The 24,663-nt window shown below is 38.0% G+C and overlaps 1 protein-coding gene across 1 annotated transcript in view; it reads right to left on the bottom strand.

The window, feature by feature from the left end:
- The window catches only part of TMEFF1 (transmembrane protein with EGF like and two follistatin like domains 1), a 140,206-nt gene extending 117,185 nt beyond the window's left edge, over window positions 1-23,021 (bottom strand). The window contains exon 1 of the mRNA XM_044679527.1: window positions 22,745-23,021. Within this exon, the coding sequence (XP_044535462.1) occupies window positions 22,745-23,021 (277 nt within the window). The remainder of the gene's footprint in view (window positions 1-22,744) is intronic.
- Window positions 23,022-24,663: the final 1,642 nt, after the last annotated feature.

The following is a 24,663-nucleotide window of genomic DNA, read 5'->3' as shown; positions in this document are numbered from 1 at the left end:
GAAGGGGAAAGGAGGAGCATGAATCATGTAACCATGTTAAAAATGAATATTAATAAATGTAAAAAAAAAAAAAAAAAGATTCTCAGAAAGGTAGACATAGAACTTTGAGTTATCCTTTTCCATCAGTGAGATGTCTTAGGCAAATTGGTTTGAGCTGGAATCACATTACATTATTTATATGATATGTTTAATATTTGTGTAGTGTTACAAATTATAAAAATCTTAAATTTTATTTGAATAAAATACAAATTAAGAAAAAAAAAAAATTAGAGCTCTTGACCTAGAATTTTAAAACACAATTAGCAGGTCAGAGAAAAAAAAGTGAATCCATGATTAATAACTTTCTGAAGAAGTGAAAGCTTAACAGATTTGGAAAATTAAATATGCTGACAGAGAAGAAAACTATCAGAAAAAAAGCAAAAGACATTAACATTAAAAGAATGCATAAATCCAACACAAGCCAAAATTTTGATTGACTTTGAAGACAAGATGTACAGACTTGCCTTAAGGCACATAGGTCTCCCAGAAGAACAAAAAAATAAAATAAAATAAAAACCTAAAAATCATAAAGCAAAAAACAATATAAAGAAAAATACTCAAGGCTTCTGAATACAGGCAATAAAGCATAGCTTGAAAGTATCTGGATTATTACCAGAAAAAAAAAACACCACCTCAAATTCCAAACTCATAATTAAATTTAATTTTGCAAATGGCCAGGAGAAAAATTTTCAAATATGAAGGATTGGAAATTTGAATAACATCAACACAAAAAATTTATAAAGAAACAGTATATTCTGAAAAGCACATAACATCAAGGTATAATGTGAAATGACATATCCTGCAAATCTGGGCCTAATTACCAGGGCAAAAATAGGCACTTGACAAAACAGAGGCATTTGCAGGCATTTCTTCAAAAAAAGAAAAACACATAAATAGAATATTCAATTTACAAAAGTAAATGAGTAAAACTAATAAAGAAAAATAAGTAATCAAAGATCACATGTTTAGAGGTTGTTTAAAAAAAAAGATTAACTTATAGTGGTTAAAAAAAGCAAAGAATAACTATCAGGTACGTAAAAGAGATGAAGATTTAAATGAAACAGAGAATTAGAAAAATCAAAGGTTGGAATAGCTGACTCAAAGGACTATCGATTAAACCATCTCTGAAAATAGAGTTGTGAAATGAAACTATATAAATTGAGGAAGGCGAGGTGGGGAATAGAGAAGAACAGATAATAAATTCTAACCAAGTCCATGGGTGAACAATGGAGGGATGGTGATACTACTAGAAAGGGAGGGAGGAAAAGAAAGGGCAGGAGTGTGGTGGGGGATACAATTTGAGCAAGAGGAGGGTATTCTGCTAAAAGCACTACCATGGGAGAGGAGGTGGGTGTCTAAAGATGTCAGACAGAAATTTTGTGATGGGTTGAGTCTTGGGGAAATTTGTGCAATGGCAAACTACCTTCTCTGAGAGACTATTGTGCCTCTATGGATAACATCTTGCCTAGAGAGAAGTAATAAGATGTAATGCTAAAGATAAGAAGGCTTAGCCTTTGGGAAAGCAACTAACTAATCATGGTAAAAGCTGCATGATTTCTCCTTTGCAGAGCTCTTCTCTGTCATTGCTTCTCTCATGAACTGACATTTCTAAAAGAGAGACGAAACAGAAAAAAAAGGGAAAATGGAACAAAATTTTACAAAGGCAATAACAAAGAAATTAGTTAGAAAAGGTAGCCTAACCTGATACTTCAGAAATACTGACTTAAAAGAGTATGGGAATTTTTTTACTGGAGAAGAACACAAACCTAACAATCATAATTTTAAATGTGAATAGAGTAAATATTTTTTTTAAATGAGAGTAAAAGAATGGGCCAGAAAAAAACATAACAATATGTAGTTTCAAGAAATACATTTAACAACAAAATTATTTTCAAAATGGTAGAGATAGTAGATGAATGGAAGTAGAACAGCTCAGTTCTCTCACATCTACTCTAGCAAGGAGTTAGGAAACAAAAAGATAAAGCACCAGACTAAGAAATGATTTTTTTTAATTCAGGGAGTTCATTCTGTCAACTCAGGTTTGCAAGTTCAACTTCAAAAGGCTTAGTGAATAGATGCCCTCTTACAAGTAGGCACTAGACATGATCTTTGATTTATAATCTGATGAATAGTTGAAGATAATTCCAACCAGTGACTTGATTGATCAGGCAACAAGATTTTATATGAACTGATTTCACACCCATTACATCTTCACCAACCATATCATTGCCCAAATGTTGGGAAAATACCAGCGGGGAGACTGTGACTATTGTCCCTGGGTATATTATAAAAATAGCCTATGCTGTCCACTGGACTGCCAGACAAACCAAATGAGATCATAATGCTCTGTCCCAAGTATAGATATTTACACATTCAAGTAAGTCATCTAGGTTGGACAACATGGACAGACCTTTTTGGTGCTAGCTTTCCCCAAATGCTCTCGAATGTGCATGCTGAAGTAGACTCATCAAACAGCCTGACAACTAATCTATGCATAGGTTTTATAGCTTCACAGTCCACCCTATAGTCTATCAAGTAAAATTTTAGGTAGCCAATAACTTCAAGAGCCTTGTCAACATTATCCTCTTGACAAATCTCTTCCTCTCTGCCCCAAGACCTTGTTGTGGCACCAATCTGCCATACCTCCCCCAATATACATTTCCTGAATCTCTAATGGCTTTTGGTTTAAATTAAGAAAAGTCATTTCTGTGATAGTGTGGTATGAAATATGAACTAAAGTGGAGGATAAGAGGAGAAAAGAAATGTATTCAGTTCATCAGTGAATGAGATAGGGACAGAGAAAGAAGGATGAAGAAGACGAGATTAATTATAAACAAAATAAATTTTATCTGTAGCAGGCAGATCACGAGTGGAGGAATATGAGAAAAGAGAGTAAGAACAAACCTTTGATTGAAAACTGGGCAAAGTATAGTAGCAAATGGACGCAAACTGCATCAGATATATATGCCTAGCGTTGATCAAACTATTCTTCCAACAATTTCTTTTTCTTTGGAAAAAGACAGATCCTTGGCAAGAAAGAGAAAAGTATAAAATGGTAGGATGGATAGAGATACACAATTAAGAATTATGACCAGATTTTTTTAGTGGTTTTTGCAGCACTTTTTCAATTCTAGAATTTTTCTTCCATTGCTGTCACTTTTTGCCCTTTTCTGCTTTACACTGCCATTGTATTGGCCTAATAAAATGATAAGGCAACTATGGGAATGAAAAACAATAAAGGGAGAAAAGAGATCGATTTCCACTGAATTTTTCCAATTCTGTTTGAAGATTGCATCAACCTAAAAATGTTAGGAGGTGATAAAGAAGTTCATATTTCCTGCTAAATATTCATTCAGATCATTTGACTTTTTAAATTAAGATTATGCTTTCCTTCCCAGTAATCACATTATTATATGCTGGGATAAAATAAGGAACTAAAAAAGGGACTGCTGAAAATGGGCATTCAGAAAGAAGAAACATGAAGTCATCACCAACTTTGGGACATTGTTGTTCTCTGAAGGGTCCCTGAGTAACTGAATTTTATTTTTTAAAGGAATTAGGCAATGGTATAACAACAACAACAACAAAAACTCATCATTTTGTATTATCATTATAATCCTTCCTATTACAATGAGCAATCAAGTGGAAAGCCCACAAAATGGATTTTAGCTGACAATACAATATAGAAGACATGCATTCATTAAGTATCTCTTATGTACAGAATACAATACTAGATGTAGAGAAATATATAAAATTTTGACAAAGCATAGTCCCCACCTTCATAGAGTTTACTATCTGGTAGAGAGAGAAAATGCCAACAAAAATAGTTATAATACTATTACATATCAGTATAAACTAGAGAGTTAAGAAACAAAACGCTGGAGCCAGGCTTAGAGACAGGAGGTCCTGGGTTCAAATTTCAACTCAAATACTTGCTAGCTCTGTGACCAGTGGCAAGTCACTTAACCCCCATTAGCTAGCTCTTACTGCTCTTCTGCCTTGGAACCAATGTACAGTATTGACTATAAGATAGAAGGTAAAGGTTTAAAAAAAAAAAAGAAACAAAATGTTGTATGAAGTCTGAGGGGGATGGTCTTTAGCAACTGGAAGATTGATCAGGGAAGGCTCTCAATCTCCCTCTTTTCCAGGCATTATTTCTATCATCTGTCAATCTATTTTTCATCTAGTCCTTACTTTTTACTACTTATCTATTCATTCATCTCCTATCCCATCAACCCATTCATGAATCCTCTTTTTATTTTGATTATATATTTTTATCCACATGTACATATGTGAGCATTATTAATTTCCTTATAATTTTGACATCTGTGTATTCATTTCCCTTATGATTGTATCAATTTATTCTTGGCTATAATACATCAGTATACTTATATGTAAATTCTGTATGTCCATGTGTTCTATCTAGATGTGGGCATCTGTAGTGGGGGAAAAGAAAGAAAGCATATATTTCTGTATCTATATATAACTGCATGTGTTTTAGCATAAGCCTGTGGTGCAGACATGCTTATTAAGAATTATTGTGTTGAGAATATGGGCTTAGTTGGAATAGAATTGCATTTTCCTCTTTCAAAAAGAGCAGTTTGCTTCCTTTCCTCAGAGATTTCCCTTCAGTTTTCTGGCAATGTTCCGTGTAATTCTGGCCCTGCCTGGGGAGATTGTTTAGTGCTATTTCTTTCAAATGATGTTGGGTTCTCCTGCCTCCAGTTGTTTACTTCCTTCCTCCCAGCTGGAGCTGGCTTCTCCCCAGCAATACTCAAGGGTGATCAGCAATCTTTGGTTCAGGGACACTCTCTGAGCCAATGAAATGCCAGCTCATTGATTGTTTTTGGACCGAGAGATACCCAAAGTTTCCCATCTGCACAAATAGTATATAAGACTATATAGATGCCTACTGTGAACATAATATTAGAGGACAGCTGACATCATGTCATCAGCACAGCAAACAAGAGAAGAAGTTGATGTGGCCGTTGTCCAGCTGAGACTCCAGAAGAAAAAGCCCCTTCCTAACCCAGAACTCAGTATGTCAAAAATCACTGAGATAATAAGTGGTTGTAGAAGTTGAACATGACTTGTTTGTGCTATAGGAGATTATGTGGCTTTCACTGGGGATTGTCCAAAAGTGCTGTATAATATGTGTGAATGAGCTATGGCGCCTCCCGGCTAATAACCTGCCCAGAGTATCCTTCTGTGCTCATTCTCCCTATCTCCAATCCTATTAGAGTCACTGGAGCACAAAAAAACATTGATGCCAAAATGATGTTGACCTCTGGCTAGATTCCAAGGCCAACACAGTCACCACTGCCAATGGGGAACTGCGGTGGGTGAGCATGATATTATTTCATAAAGATAATAGACTGGGCACTGTAGAAGGTTCAAGCTAAAAAGAAATAGTCCCTACATTGAACAGTTTTTAATCTAAAGTTATCATTTTAACTCCACTGAAATAAATGTGAGAACATTGGGAAGCTGATGTAGAGTCCTATTTTGAAATAGATGTGGTCAAAGAGGAAAGTAAGTTTAGAAGCAGCAAACAGGATATATTGGAGAAAAGGAGGACAACAGAAAGAATAATGAAACTCTTTTGGCAGGTGAGTGACATCATCATACCTGTGCTCAAAAATGAGAAATGATGAGGGTAGATCACAGGCAGTAGCCATGAAAGTGAGGAAAAGGCTACCCTATTAAAGCTCTCATCATCTCTCATCTAGGTTGTTAAAATAGCCTCATAACAGATCCCCTATTTTCTAATTTGAAGGGGGCAGGTGGGTAATGTGAGAGATCTATGATTTCATCAGTTAGGAAATTACGTTTAGGAAACTCCTTTTACTAATGCTAACTTTTCTGCAAATGTATGGCCTTAGAGAATTACCTGACAAACTGAAATGTTAAATGGTTTGCCCCATGTCACCTAGCTAGTAGGCTGAACCCCAATCCTCCTGACTCCCAGACTAGACCTCTAATCATTGCTCTCCCCTTGCTCATATAAGAAACTTAATAACTACTTGTTTAATGTAAAACCTAAGGGCAAATTGTCTTCTCAATGAGGGGTAAGAGGGGAAAAGTGGGTGGGGAAGAATTTGGAACTCAAAATTTTGAAAGATGAATGTTAAAAATTGCTTTTACATGGAACTGGAAAAAATAAGCAATTACAAAATAAATACTTGTTTAATTTAACTGAATTGAAGCCTCAAATGCCACACAGAAGTGAAGAAGAATATGACTGTAACCACATGGACACATTGATGAGTCTACATCAGAGGTTCTTAACCCTTTTGTGTGTTGTAGACCTTCTTGGCAGTCTACTGAAACTTACAGACACCTCAGAATGTTCTTAAATGCATAAAATGGAATATAAGAGATAATTATATATTCATTTATATTGAAATAAAGATGCATCTTCCTCCATCTAAGCTCATAGATCACCAGAAATCTATCCCTAGACCCCCTTGGATGTTTGTGAACCCCAAAGTAAGAGTCCTTAATCTATATGGCGTCCATAGAACAAGGATAATTGAACTTTATCTATAGATGAGTTAAAAGAGGGATAGTATGGAGGAAGTAGAGAGAGACAGCTGAAATGGACTTTATAATCATGGAGTTTAGCTGTGAATGGATAGCACTGCAGTTGGTAGGCAAAGTTGGGTCAAATTCCATCTTTTTCTTTTCTTTTCTTTTCTTTTTTTTAAATTTTAAACCCTTAACTTCTGTGTATTGACTTATAGGTGGAAGATTGGTAAGGGTAGGCAATGGGGGGTCAAGTGACTTGCCCAGGGTCACACAGCTGGGAAGTGTCTGAGGCCGGATTTGAACCTAGGACCTCCTGTCTCTAGGCCTGGCTCTCAATCCACTGAGCTACCCAGCTGCCCCTCAAATTCCATCTTTTTCAATCTGTGTAAGATACGAGTCCACAGGAAAGCAGTGAGAAAGGAGTCAAGAGGGTGATTATTACAGCTATCTGGTACCAGAAGAAATATTGGAAAGTAAATCAGTGGAATAGGCTAGGTAAGAAAGATCTAGAAATAAATTTAACAGCCAAATTCTTGATACCAAGAAGAGAAACTATAAGGAAAGGATTCCTTATTTAACAAGAACTGCTAGAAAAACTGAAGAAAAAAATTTTAGAGCATCATCCTACATTTTATATCTTGATAAATCCCAAATGTATAAAATATCTAAATGGACAAATATATCACTTATGGGTATGAACAGGAGAAATTTATCTCCAGACACATGACGAAAGTTATAATAAAAAACTCATTCTAGACTCCCAGAAAACTATAAAAACATGAAGTCAAGTCAACAAGTATTTATTAAAACACCCACCATGTGCTAGGCACTGAACTAAGGATGTACAGAAAGGTTAAAAAAAGAGATTCTTTGCTCTCAAGGAGTTTCCAGTCTAATGAGGAAGACAACATGTATACAACTCAATACGAGCAAGATATGTGTGTGTGTGTGTATACAAGGAAATATAATCTGAAGCAAGAACATAAAGATTTGGAAAGATTTTTATGTCTATGTAGATAAGGCTGTTGAAATCAGTAGTATTCCCATTAATGGACATTACTTTTTTTCTGAAAGCAATAATCTTGCTAAACAGGAACTGACTGAAGAAAATATTATGGAATCATAGATCTCAAGCTGTAAGGGAATTGGAAATCATCTTGTCCAGACCCCTCATTTTTTACAGATGAGGAAACTGAGGTTCAGAGAAGTTATCCTGTATCTAATTATGAATAGTCCTTCATCCAAAGTTGTGAAAGGTATGTTTCCATTCTCTATTCTTTTAGCATGTAACTTTGTTTTGTATATTCTCATATATATGCACATATATATAAATATATATGTAATACATAATGAATGTGTATGTGCATATATATATACATACATATATATATATATATGTATGGAGAGAGAGAGAGATACGTTTGTCTCTCTTTTTTTTAAACTAAGGTCTTGATTCATTTTTGTCTTTGTATCCATGATACCTAGCACAGTGATTGGCACATTGTGGGTTAAAGTTAAAGAGGCAGTAGGTGACAGATCCAAGATTTGAATTCAGGCCCCAGGTTCCAAGTTCTACATACTTTCTACTACAGCACGAAATTAATGAACCAGGCTCAAAAGTTAAAGGAGAGATTCACTTCTTCAAAAATGAAAACTGGCCAAAAAGTACATATCAAAGAATGACTTACCATAGTTACAGTCATTTATAGTTCCCAGTCATTTACTCCATTTGCCCATTTTCTACCTCAAGTGGTCAGAGATACCACCATGACTTCAGTTTCCCAGCTAGGAATCATTTTTGATTTGGCCCTTTCTTCATCTCCTACTTCTAAGAACTGTTAAAAATCAAAGGGCCATCATTACCCTCCTCATTTTACATATAGAAGCTGAAACCCAGAATAGTAGAACAGTTTTGTCCAAGGTCAGGCAGCTGATGAGAACCAGAATTTGGACTTAAAGTGAAGTCTCCTAACTCCAAGTTTAGTGTTCTTTCCATTACTCTACATGAACTCTTAAAATATCTCTTGAATCCACTGTCTCTTTTCCATTCGCACTAGCATAGTATCTCCCATCAAGAGATGGGATGTTTGGATCCTAGGTGGTACAGTGGATAAAATGCCAGGAAAGCTCCTCTTCTTTTGTACATATCTAGCCTCAGATACTTACTAGCTGTTGCTTAATCTCATTTACCTTAGTTTCCTCATCTGTAAACCGAGCTAGAGAAAGAAATGACAAACTACTCCAATGTCCTTGCCATGAAGGGGCATCATGAAGAGTAGGACTTGATTAAAATGACACATGTACAATATATGTATATATGTGTGTATAGTTACTTAGATATTTTGTAGGTACCTAAGCTATTTACATGTTGTGTCTCCCATTAGAATGTGAACTTCTTAAGGGTAGGATCTATTTTTGCCTTTCTTTGTATTCCTAGTATTTAGCATGATATCTGACACACAATAACTGCTCATTGACTGACATTGCCTACTGACAGTCCAGAGCTCATCATATTACATTTAGATTATTATAACAATCTCCTAACTGATCTCTCTGTCCCTAGTCTTTCAGTCCTCCAAACCATCTTATATATACCACTTCCCTGTGAATCTTCTTTAGATAAAGCCCTAATCATAGTATTACCTTGTAAAAATATTCTATGTCTTCCCTCTGACTAAAGCATCATGTATAAGTCCTCCAAGGTCCTTCACTATCTACCCCAAAACCTACCTTAACTTTCATCACTCCATCAATTCTGTACCATACAGGTAAACTGAATCTACTCATTGTTCCCTGAGTTTAATATCTGTATTCCTAACTCTGCACTCACATTTCTCCTGCCTCGAATCTCCTCTCCTTCCTCTTCTTCCCCTTCCTTCCTTTCCTCTCTTCTCTCCTCTCCTTAGCTCTCCCACTTCAAGGATCAGCTCCAGTTCTATTTTCTCCCCTATGAGAATTTTCCTAACTGTGCTATCTCTTTCCTTTGAACTCCAGTAGCACTCTGTGTGTATAACTCCCTTAGCATCTATTATATGCTTCCTTGAATTATTGATGATCTTTTTATGTATGTCTCCTATAGCACTGCCTCAACATAGAGACTGCACAGTTTATATTTCAAAAGAACCCAGATAACAGAATAAGCATATCACCAAAAACAAATGCCAGAGTTGTACAAAGCTATGAAAATGATGGGAATAGGTTAAAGTGTAAAAAGAGTCAAAGCTTGCCAAAAAAATGCTAGTGGCAATAGAAGAGTTTTCTCAGCTGTGTTTAGAAGAAAATAAAGAAAAGGAAAAGGATAGTCCCTCTGCTTGAGGATGACAGTGTAATACTGTTAACAGATAGCAGAAAGAATACTGAACGACTCCATTCTTAATTTGTTTCTGTCTTCTACATCAAAAAGAATAATCTCCTACATGGAAAGAGTAGAATAAACATCGTTAAGAGGACCTTGAATTCTAAACAATCAAGAAATGTTTACCTCAAGTTTACTAGGCTAAGTGCTAAATTCTGTGCTAAGTATTAGGGAAAGAAAGACAAAAGTGAAATAGTTTCTGCCCTCAAAAAGTTTATATTCTAATAGGGAAGACAACATGTATATGTATGTCGATACAGATATAAATACATATAGAAAGATACACATAATATACTAAAAAAACTATAAAGCAATGTTGAGAGAATTTACGAACCTGAAGATGCTGCTTGAGCTAAGTCTTGAAACAAACCAGGCATTTCAGGAAGAAAAAAGAAAGAAAGGAGTAAATTCTAGGCATTGAGGACAACCAACTCAAAGGCTCAAAACTGGGAGATGGAAGATGGTATGTTTAGAACAGTGGCTGGGTCAGCATGGCTGGATGACAGGATATACAATGGGCAATAATGGTTAAAAAGACAGAAAGGGTAGGAGGGAGCCAAACTGAGGAGTTTATTAAATAAGAGAATAAGATGATCAGCTCTGCAACATGGAAAAAATCACTTTGATGTCTGTGTGAAGTATAGATTGGACTACAGAGAAGCTTGAGGTAGAGAAACCAAATAGAAGCTGTTGTTACTGTCTGTCATTTCAGTCATATCCTACTCTTTGTGACTCCACATGGAATTTTCTTAATAAAGATACAGGAGTAGTTTGCCATTTCCTTCTCCAGCTCACTTTAGCAATGAGGAAACTGAGACAAACAAAAGTATGTAACTTGCCCAGGGTCACAAAGCTAGTAAGTGTTTGAGGCTAGATTTGAACTCAGGATGATGCTTTCTTGTCATCAATAGATAGAGTCTTGGGTCATTCCCATGGTTAATAGTTCTGGTAAAGATTATAAATCACAAAAAGCCAGACGGAAAAGAATATGCAGTAGGAAAGGGTAGTCAACACTACCAAATGCTTTCTTTGCCATTTCCTTCTGCAGCTCATTTTACAGATGAGGAACTGAGGCAAACACAGGGTCACATGGTTAGTTTCTGAGGTCAGATTTGAACTCAGGAAGATGAGTCTTCCTTGACTTCAGACCTGGTTCTCTATCCACTGTGCCACTTGGCTGCCCAAAGAAGGCTAATTGCTATTAGTTCTGAAAAGAGGTGATGAGGTCCTGAACCAGGGTGGTGGCAATGTGAATGGAAAAAAAAATATTATCTGGGAGATGTTCTGGAGAGAGAAATGATGTGATGTGGCAACTAATTGACGACCTAGGGAGAGGGAGAGTAAAGAGACACTGACAAGTTCAAGATTATGCAACTGGGTGAGTGAAAAGATGGCAGCACCCTCAATGGTATGTGGAAGTCCAGAAAACAAATCAGTTTTGGGGAAAAGATCAAAGGTTCTATTTTAGAACGTGCTAATTGCAAGATGTTTATGAAATTTTCAATAATCAGTTTGTGAAGCAGTACTGAAGCTCAGCTGAATATATTGATTTGGGAGTAATCTGCATAGAGATGACAATTGAATCTTTGGGCTAATAAGGTCACCAAGTTAGAGAATATACAAAGAAGAGATAAGAGGGCACAGGATAGAGACTTGGGTCATTCCCATGGTTAATAGTTCTCGTAAAGATTATAAATCACAAAAAGCCAGGGGGGAAAGAATATGCAGTAGGAAAGGGTGGTCAACACTATCAAATATTCCAGATAGGTCAAAAAGAATCAGGATCGAAAAGGTAGAAAAAGTTGAGGGGGGGGTGGGAATAGAAAAAATTAGTAGAGAGATAGTAAAAGAATTTCAGTGAATTCAAATATCCAGGATCAACTGTATTACATCTCAGGATTCAAGGGGAAAATTGTTGTAGATGTGATCTAGGCACCACTGTCATTAATCTTTGAGAAATCACAGATTATCTATTCCCTAAATAGATCAAAGAATAGAAGCAATTTTCAAAAGAGGATATAAAGATTACAATCAAATATTCAATCAAAAAACATATATTAAATGCCTACTAGGTGCCAGATACTGTGGCAAGTGCTGCAGATAGAAAGACAAAGGTCAGTCCCTGCTTTTGGGAAGCTCACAATCTAATGGGGAAGACAGTGTGAAACAACTATGTTCAATAATGTGGTATTATTTGGAATTTTAAAAAAAACAACCTCACTTCAACAATTAGGGCTACTTCAGTAAATTATACTGAAGTAATAAATATTATAATACAATTTAAAAAGACAATTATGAGCAATATAAATCACAGAAATGCCCATATAGATTAATGTGAAGTAAATATTTAATATTTATAAGATGCTCAGTCTATTCTAAGTTTGGGTAGACATGCAGAAAGACTATAATAAGTCACAAAGGAATTAGAACCATTTAGCCTCTGACCAGGACAATGCTACAGGAGAAAAAGGAAAAAATGCTTATTCATATAGCCAGATATATTTCCTAATGAATCATATCTAATGTGACTTTGTATTTTTAATATGTATGGATAGTACTATGCATGTATTGTCAAAATATTAACTGCTACTATCATTGTTAGTGTTTCATTTTTTTCTCCTTTCATGTGCTGTTGTAAGGCTTACACATATTTATTATGTCCGGCATATAAAATTTTAAATACATAGATTATTAGGTAGTGCTTTGCATTGTATATGTAACATTAATGTCAATTTGATTCATCCCAGATGATTTTTCAGCTGACTAGAAAATTTTTAACTTTGGAGAGAAATTCAATATGTTTCAATAGCCTTTCCCATTTCTGTGGATACAGTTTGCATATTTAAGAAAGAATGGGATCTTAGGTAGTGTCAGTTGAATTGTCATTATGATAAGTTGTCTGTGATGGCTGAAGAGACTGGTTGAGGAACAGACTAAGAGAACTTCTTTCATAAAAGATAGCATTAACTCTCAGGAGGAATCTGAGGACAAATTTCCTGAGATATTAGTTTTATACTCATCTTGTAAAGAAACAATATCAAATTATTCTTGAGAGGCTTTGATTGCCATCCTGAGTGCTAAACAATAAATTATGTTCAGAATCAAAGAAAAATGAGTAGTAATAGTAATGATTAGAGGCAAATCTGGCCCTGATGGTTCTCATAGTTACTAATATTTAAAATAATGTCATTTACTGCACTGTTAATAAATTGTATGGCCAGAAAACTTGATGCTTATTTACATTTTAAAGAAGAAAAACCTGGTGCTGAGGGAAGTTAAGTGATTTGCCTGGTATTACACAGCTACTAAGTATCTGAGGCAAGATTTGAATTCAGGTTTTCCTGACTCCAAATCTAAAATTATGTGAAAAAAGAGTTTCTACAGTTTATTTAATAATTAATATTTAATAAATGAAGGGTAGAAGTATAACGCTCACTGATTAATGACAGATATTAGCATTTTAAATTTTGGTAATTTATTAGTAATTGATTTGGTCATTTATTAGCAATTTATCAGTAAACTTTAGTAATTTATTAGCAATTGATTGTCTTAGAAGTTCGGATGAGAATGAATGAGGTAATGAGTCAAGCAGCATATAGAGAGGGAATAAGGTTTGTTATGATTATTGACTAACTAATGTGGTACTCATGTAAATTACACATGAAGTATAAAACCAGTTAATCAAAAAGCATTTATTAAGTGCCTACTTTGTGCCAGGCTCTAGGGATACATATACAAAAATCCAAAATCATTTCCCTACTCTCAAGGAGCTTATATTCAATCAGAGGAAAAAACATATATGTATATAATCATAATCGGGGTGAATACAACATGAATATAAAGTATCAGGGAAAGAGGGAAATAACAACTGGGGAGATTAGGAAAAGGCTTTGTGGAGGAAGTGATTGCTTCAATTGTGTTTTAAGGGAAGAATGGAATTCTGTGAGGCAGGGGTGAGGAAAGAGTGATTCCAGGCATGGGTCAATGGTCAATGCAAAGAGATGGAGTGTCATGTGTAAGAATCATTACTAATTCCAGTTTGGCTGGACTAGAGATTACAAGAAGGGGAGGGCTTGTATAATTAAGCAGGAAAAGTAGGTTGGAAACAGGTCATGAAGGTTTTTAAAGCTCAATTGAGGAGTTTATATTTGATTCTAAAAGCAATAGGGAACCACTGACATTTACACAGAAGGGGAATGACTTTGTCAAATCTGTAAGTCACTTTGGTAGTTATATAGAGAATGAATTGGAATGGGAAGAAATTTACGGAAGGGGTGCCAATTATTACATCATAACAATAGTCTAGGCAAAAATTGATGAGGAACTGAATGAAGATGGTGGTAGCCCAGTGAGTTAACAAGAAGTGGTCAGATGCAGGAAATATTGCAGAGTGAGAAATGGCAGGATTTGCCAAGCGATTTAATATGTGGGTTAAGGGAGAATGAACAGTAGTTGTGGGTTAAGAACTTGGGAAACTAGAAGAATATTGATGCCTTCAATAACAACAGGAAAGTTTGGAAGAAGAGAGGCTTTGGAAGGAAAAATAATTCTATTTTAGATATGTTCAGATTGACATATTTCCATGACATCTAGTTTGAAATGACCAACAGGCAATTGGTAGTATGACACCAAAACTCAAGAGAGAGGTTGGAACTAGATGTACAGATCTCTGAGGCATCTGCATAGAGATGATAATTAAACCTGTGGGAACCAATACGGTCACTGACAGTGGAGAAAATGAAGAAAAGAGGGTCTGGGACAGAGCCTTAGGAAACATCCCCAATTAGGAGCTACTAAAAAATTGATACAGCAAAGGAGCTTAAGAAGGAACAGTCACAGTAGGTTGGAAAATCTAAGGAAAAACAGTATCACCAAAGTCCCCAAAAGTGAGGATATCTAGAAAAGGGTGGTCAATAGTGCCATTTCTGATTATTTTCCCTTGGGGGGCCACGGAATGTTGCTTCTTTCCAACAGAGGCTTAGATCGGAACCCATGCCTGTCCTCAATCTTAAACAAGTGTAAAATGTCACTTTAATTATGCCTGTTTGCAATTTAAAAAATGAAGCAGACAGATTGAGTAGGATAAAGACTTAGGAAAGATCAGCAGATTTAACAATTAAGAGATCACTGATAAAGGAGAAAAGGTAGATTCAAGACAGAAAAGCTTGGTCAACTTAACACTGGAGAGGGAGTCTGGCATAGATAGAAGGCTGGCTTTAAAGTCAGGAAGATTAGGTTCAAATTTGATTTCTAACACATACTGACTACATGACCCTGGAAAAATCATTTAACTTCTCAGTGTTCTAGGCAACTCTGATTCTTTGAGAAAGTACCAATCTAAACTGGTAGAATAATTTCCATTCACCAAGTCCAAGGCAAAAAACAAAGAAACAGAAAAACCTGACCCTTAAAAGAAAAATTCCAGAGCAATTTCTTACAATCAGAGGCTTTCCCACTACCCAAGAGGATTCAAATTGCATAGAATGGCATTCTACACCTTCAACATGTTCCCAATCTACTGCCTTCATGTATCCTATCAAGCTCAGCTACTTATGTTTTCCTAAGTAAGCACTGTGTTTTCCTGCCTCATAAACAACAAATGTTTATGAAGTGTGTGTCCTAACTAAAATACCATGCTCAGTGTGATACACAACTTTTCTATACAATATGAAGCATACAACATATCTTGTAGGGGCATAAAATAGCAGCTTACATAGGTATAGTTTAAAAACAATGTGTTATTTAAGTTCTGAAGAGGGAAATTGTTACTAACCAGGAAGAGATATGTAAAAATCAGGGAGGGAGGGAGGAAGGAAAGAAGGAGAGATTTATTAAATGCCTACTACTGGACTCTTGCTGATATCAATCAATGTTTGTAGAGAAATACAAGAGTATGCTGGTAAATATTTAACAACTGGGCTAGAGGAGGGGAAATGGTGGGGGAGTGGCATACACATCTTTTTTTAAACCTTTATCTTCTGTCTTAGAATCAGTACTGTGTAGGGGCTGGGCAATGGGGGTTATTTGGCTTGCCCACAGTTACATAGCTAGGAAGTCTGAAGCCAGATTTGAACCTAGAATTTACCATCTCTAGGTCTAGCTCTCAATCCACTAAACCACCTAGTAGATATGTGAGTGCTTATGCACATGCACGTACACACACGCTCCTAAGTCTGCATTGTTAACACTGTTTTAAGTCTAGATAATCAACATTTAAGCCCTGAGTTATAGCAATTCGGATTTCTGAGGTGCAATTAAAATTTAACAATGCCCGTCAAAGAAAGTTAGAGTTTTGGATTGAGCACACCCCTGATTTAAACCCAGGTCCTTGGACTCTAGAACCAGTGATCTTTCCGTTCTGCCATGCTTCCATGTAGGAGTGGAATAATGCATCCACAAGAATAGATTAGAAGGTCTATTAAGCAGCTAAAAGCATACAGCTAAATTTTCATACCATGAATTTGTAGCAGATGAGATGAGTTTGACTTTGCCACTTTCTCCCATGGCATTCAACACTCCTGGGACAGGAAAAAGAGAGACCAAATAGTGGAAAACAAGTGACTCCTAGATCAAAGGACCAAGGGACCGCAGTAGAGTTACTAATAAAACATTAAAGTGACAGGATTGTGTAAGTAGTTCATTTATTCATAGTAAGGAGTAGGTTTTGTGTGAGTGAAAGAGGAAGTCATAGTAGAATAGGGACTGTGCTCATATATCAAGATTTCATAGTTCCAGGTAGCAAAGGACTCTAAGAGATGGCAAAGTCTAAGATATTTCTACACTACCGTGTGCCTGGAGTTGGGATAGAGAAGACTGTTAGAAGGGATAAAGTTGAGGAATTATGTTTTCAGAAAGTCAAAGGCTTGACAACATGAATTCAGAATAATAACAGAACATAAAGGTGAGAGGAAATTAAGATCATTGTGGTCATTGTGAAGCACTAAGATCATTGAAAAAGTAGAGGAAATGACCTGAAGATTGGTAGATAACAGCAGAGATGATCAGAGGGATGCCCGATGGGCCAGACATTTTTCTACCCTTCCTTGTCTTCCCCACCTCTTCCTCTGGTGAAAATCTAAAAAGAGAGATGCTGGGGTGGGTACTCCCTTTGCAGAAATGTCTAAAAAGAGAGATACAGTTTTAATTGAATGGGAGAGGTTTCTTGACAAGAATCTATCCCCTTGAAATTCTGTCACCAATAATTTTCAGTACAACTCCTCTCTCCCTCCTTCCCAGGCTCAGCAGACCAATTGGAAGTCACCTGTGTCATCTCAATAAGGTCCCACTCTTCAGCAAGGGACCAAAATTCATGTCTAACTCCACAGGAGGAATCCCTATCCAGCAAACTAGAGGTTCCCCTGATGACTATTTTGACAAGATAATCTAAGAGAGAAGAATAGTGAGGCTAATATGCACTACAAGGGTGCCTTAAAAGTGGAGGGGTCAAGGCCTAGAGTCGGGAGGTCCTAGGTTCAAATCTGACCTCAGATACTTCCCAGCTGTATGACCCTGGGCAAGTCACTTGACCCCCATTGCCTACCCTTACCACTCTTCTGCCTTGGAGTCCATACACAGTATTGACTCCAAGACGGAAGGTAAGGGTTAAAAAAAAAAAAAAAGTGGAGGGGTCATTGGAGAATGGTGGCAGAGGAATAGTCTAGAAAAGTGGTTCCCAAACTTTTTTGGACTACTGCCTCCTTTCCAGAAAAAATATTACTTAGCGCCCCTGGAAATTAATTTTTAAAAATTTTAATAGCAATTAATAGGAAAGATAAATGCACCTGTGACCATCATTGCCTCCCTGGATCGCTGTAGAACCCACCAGGGGGCGGTGGTGCCCACTTTGGGAATCACTGGTCTAGAAGTAGAAATGGGGAAAAAGAAGTTATGTCCATTCTTCTTCCTAACCCTGTGGGTCACTCAAGGAAAGCAGCATATATGAAGAACTTTCTTTATGCTAGGCACTGCACAAAACACTGATGATATAAAGAAAAAATGAAACACTCCCTAGCCTCAAGGAGTTTATATTCTAATGGAAAAAATCTAGTTAGAGTCAGGTTATGAGAAGAGACTACCAATGGAAAAGACTATCAAAGGATCTCAGTATCCTAAAGGAAGTCTAGATTCCTATTGAAGTGAGAAAGTAGAAGTAATAGTACTTAAAAAGTTGAAGGATTTAGAAAAGTTTGTTGATAATAGAACAAGAATTCCAATGAGTACATCAGAATGGAAGGGTCATATAAGAACAGAATTACAGTAAAATTGTAGAAAAGTAAGAATGATGATTAGAATTGGGGGGAAAGAATTAAAAAGAGGTATCGTGGGCATGTCACTTACCTTTAAGGCCATGAAACTGAATAACTGGAAGGCAGACTGGTGAGACATGAGAGGATTTAAAAAATTCATCCCTTGACCCTTTGATGTAGAACCTTCTTGGTTTTCTTTCAGCTCCTAGTGGTGCCTTCCTTTCAAAGGCTACCATCCACTTACTCTGTATCTATCTTTTATGTATGTATCTATGAGCAAGGATTGCTTTAATTTTTTCTTTGAATCCCTAACATCTAGCACAGTGCCTGGAACATATTAATTGCTTAATAAATACTTAGTGCATGACTAATTGATTGTGTCTCCAATAGATTTCTTCCTTAAGTGTCCTTTAGTACTTGATAGAAAAAGCTATGCTTCCAAACCAGAGGATAGGCTATCTCCACAAGGTCTCTTCCTCAAATGTCCTTTTCACCTTGAATGGGGGATTTCACCTTCCATATTTATAAGAATAACAACTAGAACTTGAAAGTATTGGATAAATTTACTATTAAGATATAGCTTGAGGAAGAAAAGCTATGGCTTGATTTAACTATATCACAGCTCTGGTCTGATAAATCCATTCAATTTAATTCCATTTAAGAAACATTCTATAAGAAGTGTACAGAATGGTGTTCTGAGTATTTGGGAGATACAAAGTTTGGAGAAGACAGGATACCTACCTTTATAAAGTTCACAGGCCCATAGAAGTACATGATATATTATCCTGTGCTATACTATTCTGTACTATACTATACTATGCCTATACTATACTATGCCATGTCATACCATACTATACTATATGATATTATATGATACATGGTAATCCATTAGAAAGGTGCAAAATAAAGTACTATGTAAGGTCTGAAAGTCATTACCAACAGAGAAGATCAGAGAAGGCTTCTATGTTGGCTTTAAAGGATGGGTAGAAATTCAACAATTAAGGACATTTTAGATTTGGAAAGCTACATGAGCAAAGTCACTAAGGCAGGATAGTGTGGGGTGTGTTTTCTTGAAGGAAAGTAATCTAGGTAGTCTACACCAGGAAAGGACCTCTAAGAGTTGCAAAACTCCTGAGTGAAGCCAGAGCCAAATTAAAATGAAATTAGGAAATGTTTAGCAAAATAAATAAAAATATAACATAGAGTTAATTTGTGGGGGTTTTTGGACAATACACAGCCAGCCAGGATCTGTTACTATTTGAATCTCATATAACTGGTCTGTCTATACTAAAGGATAGAATGGAGGACAATAATAATAATAAAAACTAAGGCTTCAGATTTAGAATGGTCCTATATACAGAGGGTCTTGAATGCCAAGGAAAGAATCCTGAACTTTATTCAGTTGACAAGGAGTCAAGGAAGATTTTTTTAAACAGAAAGACATGATCAGCCTTGTGTGTAAGGGAGATACCTGAACAGTTATCAAGGGTTCACTGGAGGGGGAAGAGATAAAAAATGGGAAAATATCTAATGCCAAGGAAGATAAGAACTGAAAACAGCCACTGGATTTCCAACTAAGAAGCAACTGGTGGAAGCAGCTAGGTGGCTCCGCAGATTGAGATCCAGGACTAGAAATGGGAGGTCCTAAGGTCAAATCTGGCCTCAGATACTTCCTAGCTATATGACCCTGGGCAAGTCACTTAACCTCCATTGTCTAGTCCTTACCCTTCTTCCTGTGAGCCAATACACAATATTGGTCCTAAAGACAGAAAGTAAGGGTTTAAAAAACAAGAAGTATGTTTTAGTAGAGTGAATGGGAGTGTTGACAAAAGGATGGGTAGTGAAGAAGTGAAGACATGGGATATTATACAAATTTTAAAGACATTAGGCAGCGAAAGAAAAGAAATGGGACAGTAACTCCAGGGAGTAATAGAGTAAAGAGAAGGTTTGTCTAGTGAAAGATTGTGAGTAGATTTGTAGTTGGATGGGAAGAAGGCAGTGAGGAGGAAGATTGAAGTTGTATAGGATGGGATGAGGATGTGTATAAGATGGAAAACTTATTTCTAGAGGAAGGTCTGAGAAACGGCAGGAGGAAATAAAAGCAAAGGAAGATAGACTCACCTTAATGAATAGCACTACCTCTTCTTCTGTCATAAAAGAAGAGAAAGTAGGCAACAAGGTCAAAAAGTTTCAAGCAATGAAGAAAAGAAATTGAGGAAATTTCATGGCACATGACTGTTCATTTCAGTGAGGTTTGAAGCTAGAATATTCTGCTGTTACATTACATAAATTTATGCTTAAGTCTGCCTGATTTCATTATTTTCTCCATCAATATGTTGCAATCTTAGAACAGGAGCAAGAAATTGATAAATGGGAATTAACTAGGTTTGAAGATTCTTAGCTCAAGAAGAGCAAACTATCAGAGGAACAAGGGACTATAAAGTAATAAGACATTAAAGGCTAGGTCAAGGCTAGCAAGAGGAGGCAATTGAAGCCGAGTGTGGGAAACCAATTGGAAGAAGAGTGGGTCAAAGGACCAGAAATCCTGATAAGTCATCCATTTTTTAAAAAAGGAAGTCAATCACTATTTCTGGCTTCTCAGGAAATGCTTTCTTAGAAAACTGCTTACCTTGTAGCTTTCACTCACTGTTTCTGCCCTCTGGAACAACACAGTACAAATTTAGTCTCATTCCACATGACGGTCCTTCAGATATTTAAAGGGAACCATCATGCTTCCTTTCAACTTCCCTTTTCTAGGCTAAACAGCCCCTCCAATTGTTCCTCACATAATATTTACACATCTTGATGGCTCTCCTTTGGCCACACTCTAGTTAGTCAATTAGATAAATGTGGCACTGAAAGTTAAACATAATACTCCAGATGTGACCTGAGCAATAGTGTAATAAGACTATTATTTCTTATGACCTTAAGGCTATTCACCAATTTTTGTAATAGAAGATTATACTTTTTTTAAAAAGGCAGTCATACACATGATAACTCTTGGGCTCATATTAGTCTGTGGTCAACTAAGACCAGTCTCCACCCACACAGTTCTTTTTCACATAAACTGATACGAAGTCCTAATCTTAGACACAAAAGCCAAAAAGTGATATTTAAAGTTCTTTTTTGTTCAAGCTCTTTTTTCCAGCCATGCAGTTGTTCAAGTTGTAAAAAAAAAAAAAAAAAAAAAAAAAGTCTATTGATCAGCTTTAGCTATGGTGTTTATATGTAGGTTGGTGTAGGTTGGTTATATTATGCTGACTGATATATTAGCTCATAACTTGATACATTTATTAAATAACAGACATTTAGAGTTGAAAAGGACTCTAGAGATCAATATATTCAGAAGCCCTCATTTTACAGCTGAGAAAACCATAGCAATATTCACAACAATCTCCACTCTGGTATATGAGTATATTAATAAATACAATCTACTTTTGTGCTTATTTTGAGGGAAATTTGTATATGATGAGCACTTGTTTAAAAGTATCAATCAATAATACACTTCTATAGGGATACATTGACAAAAACAATAAAAAGTTATAGAGATGTGATTAGAATCCCTTGCTTACTTAGTTCCAAATTAAAGAAATATTTCTCCAACCAAAAAAGAAAAAGCAACCTTCAAAACTGGCATAAAAGTAGAGGGGGGGTGCAGGGTAGAGACAACCTATTTCCATAAAAAGATTTAATGAGGTGTTCAGCTGTCAGAGTACCTAAAATAAAGTGATAGTGGGGGGAGACAAAAAATCCCAACAAATATCTCTATCTTCATAGCAACTGGAAGCAAAGGAATTACATTTTTATAAATGTTATAATGGCCGGGAGTCACGAGGATTAGGCTGGCAGTCTCCTTCTCCTGAGAAGGATGAAAGTGGAGAATGGAGAGAAGGCTAAATTAGCAGTGATGGAGAAAGGGTGCGGTTTAGTGATCCAGAGGTCATTGGCATGCACCTGCTGAAGCTGCCCAGGCCCCTCTGAATACAGAAATCGGAACAAAAATGTGACCACGATGCCCTGCTCTGCCCTAGGGCCTGCTTTCCTCCTCCATTCTGACCCCCTTTGTCAGGAGGAGGGAGCTTTTACAGAGTAGAAGCCCTCCTCATGTCTCCTCACTTACAACCCCAGCAATCTCTTTGTTTCCAGCAGCTGGGGGTGGGGACCTGGGGAGAGAGGATAGGTAACTCCCTACTTCCCAGGCCCTTACCCCTCAGCACTCAGTTCTTGTCTTTCCAACCTCAACACAACACCACGCGCGCGCGCGCACACACACACACATACAGGCATTCACCTACACACACACACACACACACACACACACACACGCACACACGCACACGCACACACACACCCTCTCACTCACACACCCTCTCACTCACAAACACACACTTAGGCACACACGGGACCGGTCCCAACAAGGGGTGGGGGAGTGGACTCAAGCGCTCTGAGCTGCCACCCCAGGGGAATGAATCTAAGCACCGCGAAGTGGAAGTGTGGGCGCAGGCAGAGGGACCGTGCAGTGGAGAGTGGGCAAGAGGCTGAGAGGGAGGTGGATTGCCTCTGTGCTCTGGCTTACCTGAGCAGTTGATGCTTTTCCCTTTGCCCGTGCCTGGGCAGTCTCCTCCTCCTCCTCCGCCTGCGCCCCCTCCTCCTCCGGCTGCTGCTCCAGCACCCGCTCCTGCCCCGCCGCCGCCACCGCCACCGCCACCGCCCGGGAGCTGGTTGGACGCTCTGCTCCCGGGCACCGAGAAAGCGAAAAGCAGAAAAACCGACGTATAGCAGAAAGCGAGAGGGGGAGCCGCGGGCAGCCGGAGCGTGGTCCCCACGGCGCTGGCGGCCCCCGCGGCCCCCATAACTAGCTGCCCGAGGAGGACGGCGTTGAGCGCAGGGAGCAGCAGGCCCAGAGCATCAATCACACCCGGGAGGAGCGGCCGCTGCCTCCACCACCGAGCAGCCGCGCCCGTCCTGTCCGCTCCTCCCCGGGGCAGCACTTCAGCATCCCCTCCCCGGGTGTTCTAGAGTCGGTAGTACAACGGGAGCCCCGCAGCAGCAACCGCGCCCCCAACCCCTGGCTCAGCACTGTGAGCCACGAGCCGCCAGGCCTCCGCTCCTCGGTGGATGCGCGCGTGTATGTGAGTGTGTGCGCGCGTGCAAGGGAGAGAGTGTGTGTATGTGTGTACGCGCGAGGATAAGGGAGGGGGGAAAGGATAGGGGAGGGGGTTTCGGGGAGGCTGTGGCGGGGTGGGGGGGAGACGAGGAGCTCCTCTCCTCTTCACTCCTCTCTCCCTGTCTGTCTCCCCTTTGTGTCCACCGCTGCTTTTGCTACAGACAAGCCACAAAGGCAGCGACGAAGAAGTGGGAGGGAGGAGACACGTGATTGGGCTTTTAGAGCTCTGGGAGGAGGGTATCAGCGACCCCTAAAGCCGCCCCAACCTAGTAAGCAGGGTACGGAGTCTTCTCCATCCCGTCGGAACAGCGACTTCTGAGATGCTATTGTTCTTCCCAAGGCGTGGACTGTGGAGTGTGTTGTGACAAATCGGATAAATGGACCACCCAGCCAAGCAGCTTTAGAATGAGACACCGGGTGCTCCAATACTCTACTCTTTTACACAGTTTTAAGGTGCTGGTGGCACTAGTGGAGGGTGCGAGGTTTGACCAGATTTCTAGAACTGAGATGCCAACTGAGTATCACAGTTCATTCCTAGATTGCATTTTCCATTTGCTTTTTTAATTGCTGCACTACACTCACTAAAGCACTAGAATAATGACAAAAAAATGTTTAATTTAATTTTAAAAATAGCTGTGACCAGGTCTTAACCAGGCACTTGGCAAAACCGTAGGAGTTAACAAACTCTTCTAGCTTCTAAGTTGACTGAAGAAGTTTCTGTTGTTGAGATATTCACAGAATCTTAGAATCTGAGCTGGAAGGAAGTGAGGTTATCTAATTTAACCACAACCCAGCTAGCCCATGGAGATTCCACCACTATCACCACTAGGAACCTACAACCTCCTTAAGCACTCCATTCTACTTTAGGATTGCTCTCATCAGGAAGTAGTGGGTTTTTCCTCCCTTGTGTATCAATTTAGAAAATATGATTCCCAAGTGAAACAGGATTTAGGGTCCATTCCTCTCAGATATAGACTAAGGTGGATGTTGATTGACAACCAAGCTAAAGCTCCACCCCTCAGCCTGCTACTTGATTCCTTTTCTTATTCATTCTCATCCTGGGTTCTAAAGCAATCAAAGGGTATTGTCTGATATTTCTCCATAAATTACTAAAATTGCAACACCTCTCTAATTAATCAATTAACTCTGAGCCCTTATTGCAGTTTACTAAATTTAAAATTATTTAATACACTAGAGAAACCTCTTTTCCCATAAGCTTTTGCTCATCTCTTTATAGCAACACCCAGCCTCCTGGGCTTAAATAAAAATCAAGATTACTAGCTTTTCAATTTATTAGCTGTGTGACAAACAATAAAACAAAAGCATGA

This window comes from Gracilinanus agilis, chromosome 1 (genome assembly GCF_016433145.1).
Source record: "Gracilinanus agilis isolate LMUSP501 chromosome 1, AgileGrace, whole genome shotgun sequence".
NCBI lineage: Eukaryota > Metazoa > Chordata > Mammalia > Didelphimorphia > Didelphidae > Gracilinanus > Gracilinanus agilis.
This window is presented reverse-complemented; position numbering and strand designations above follow the sequence as displayed.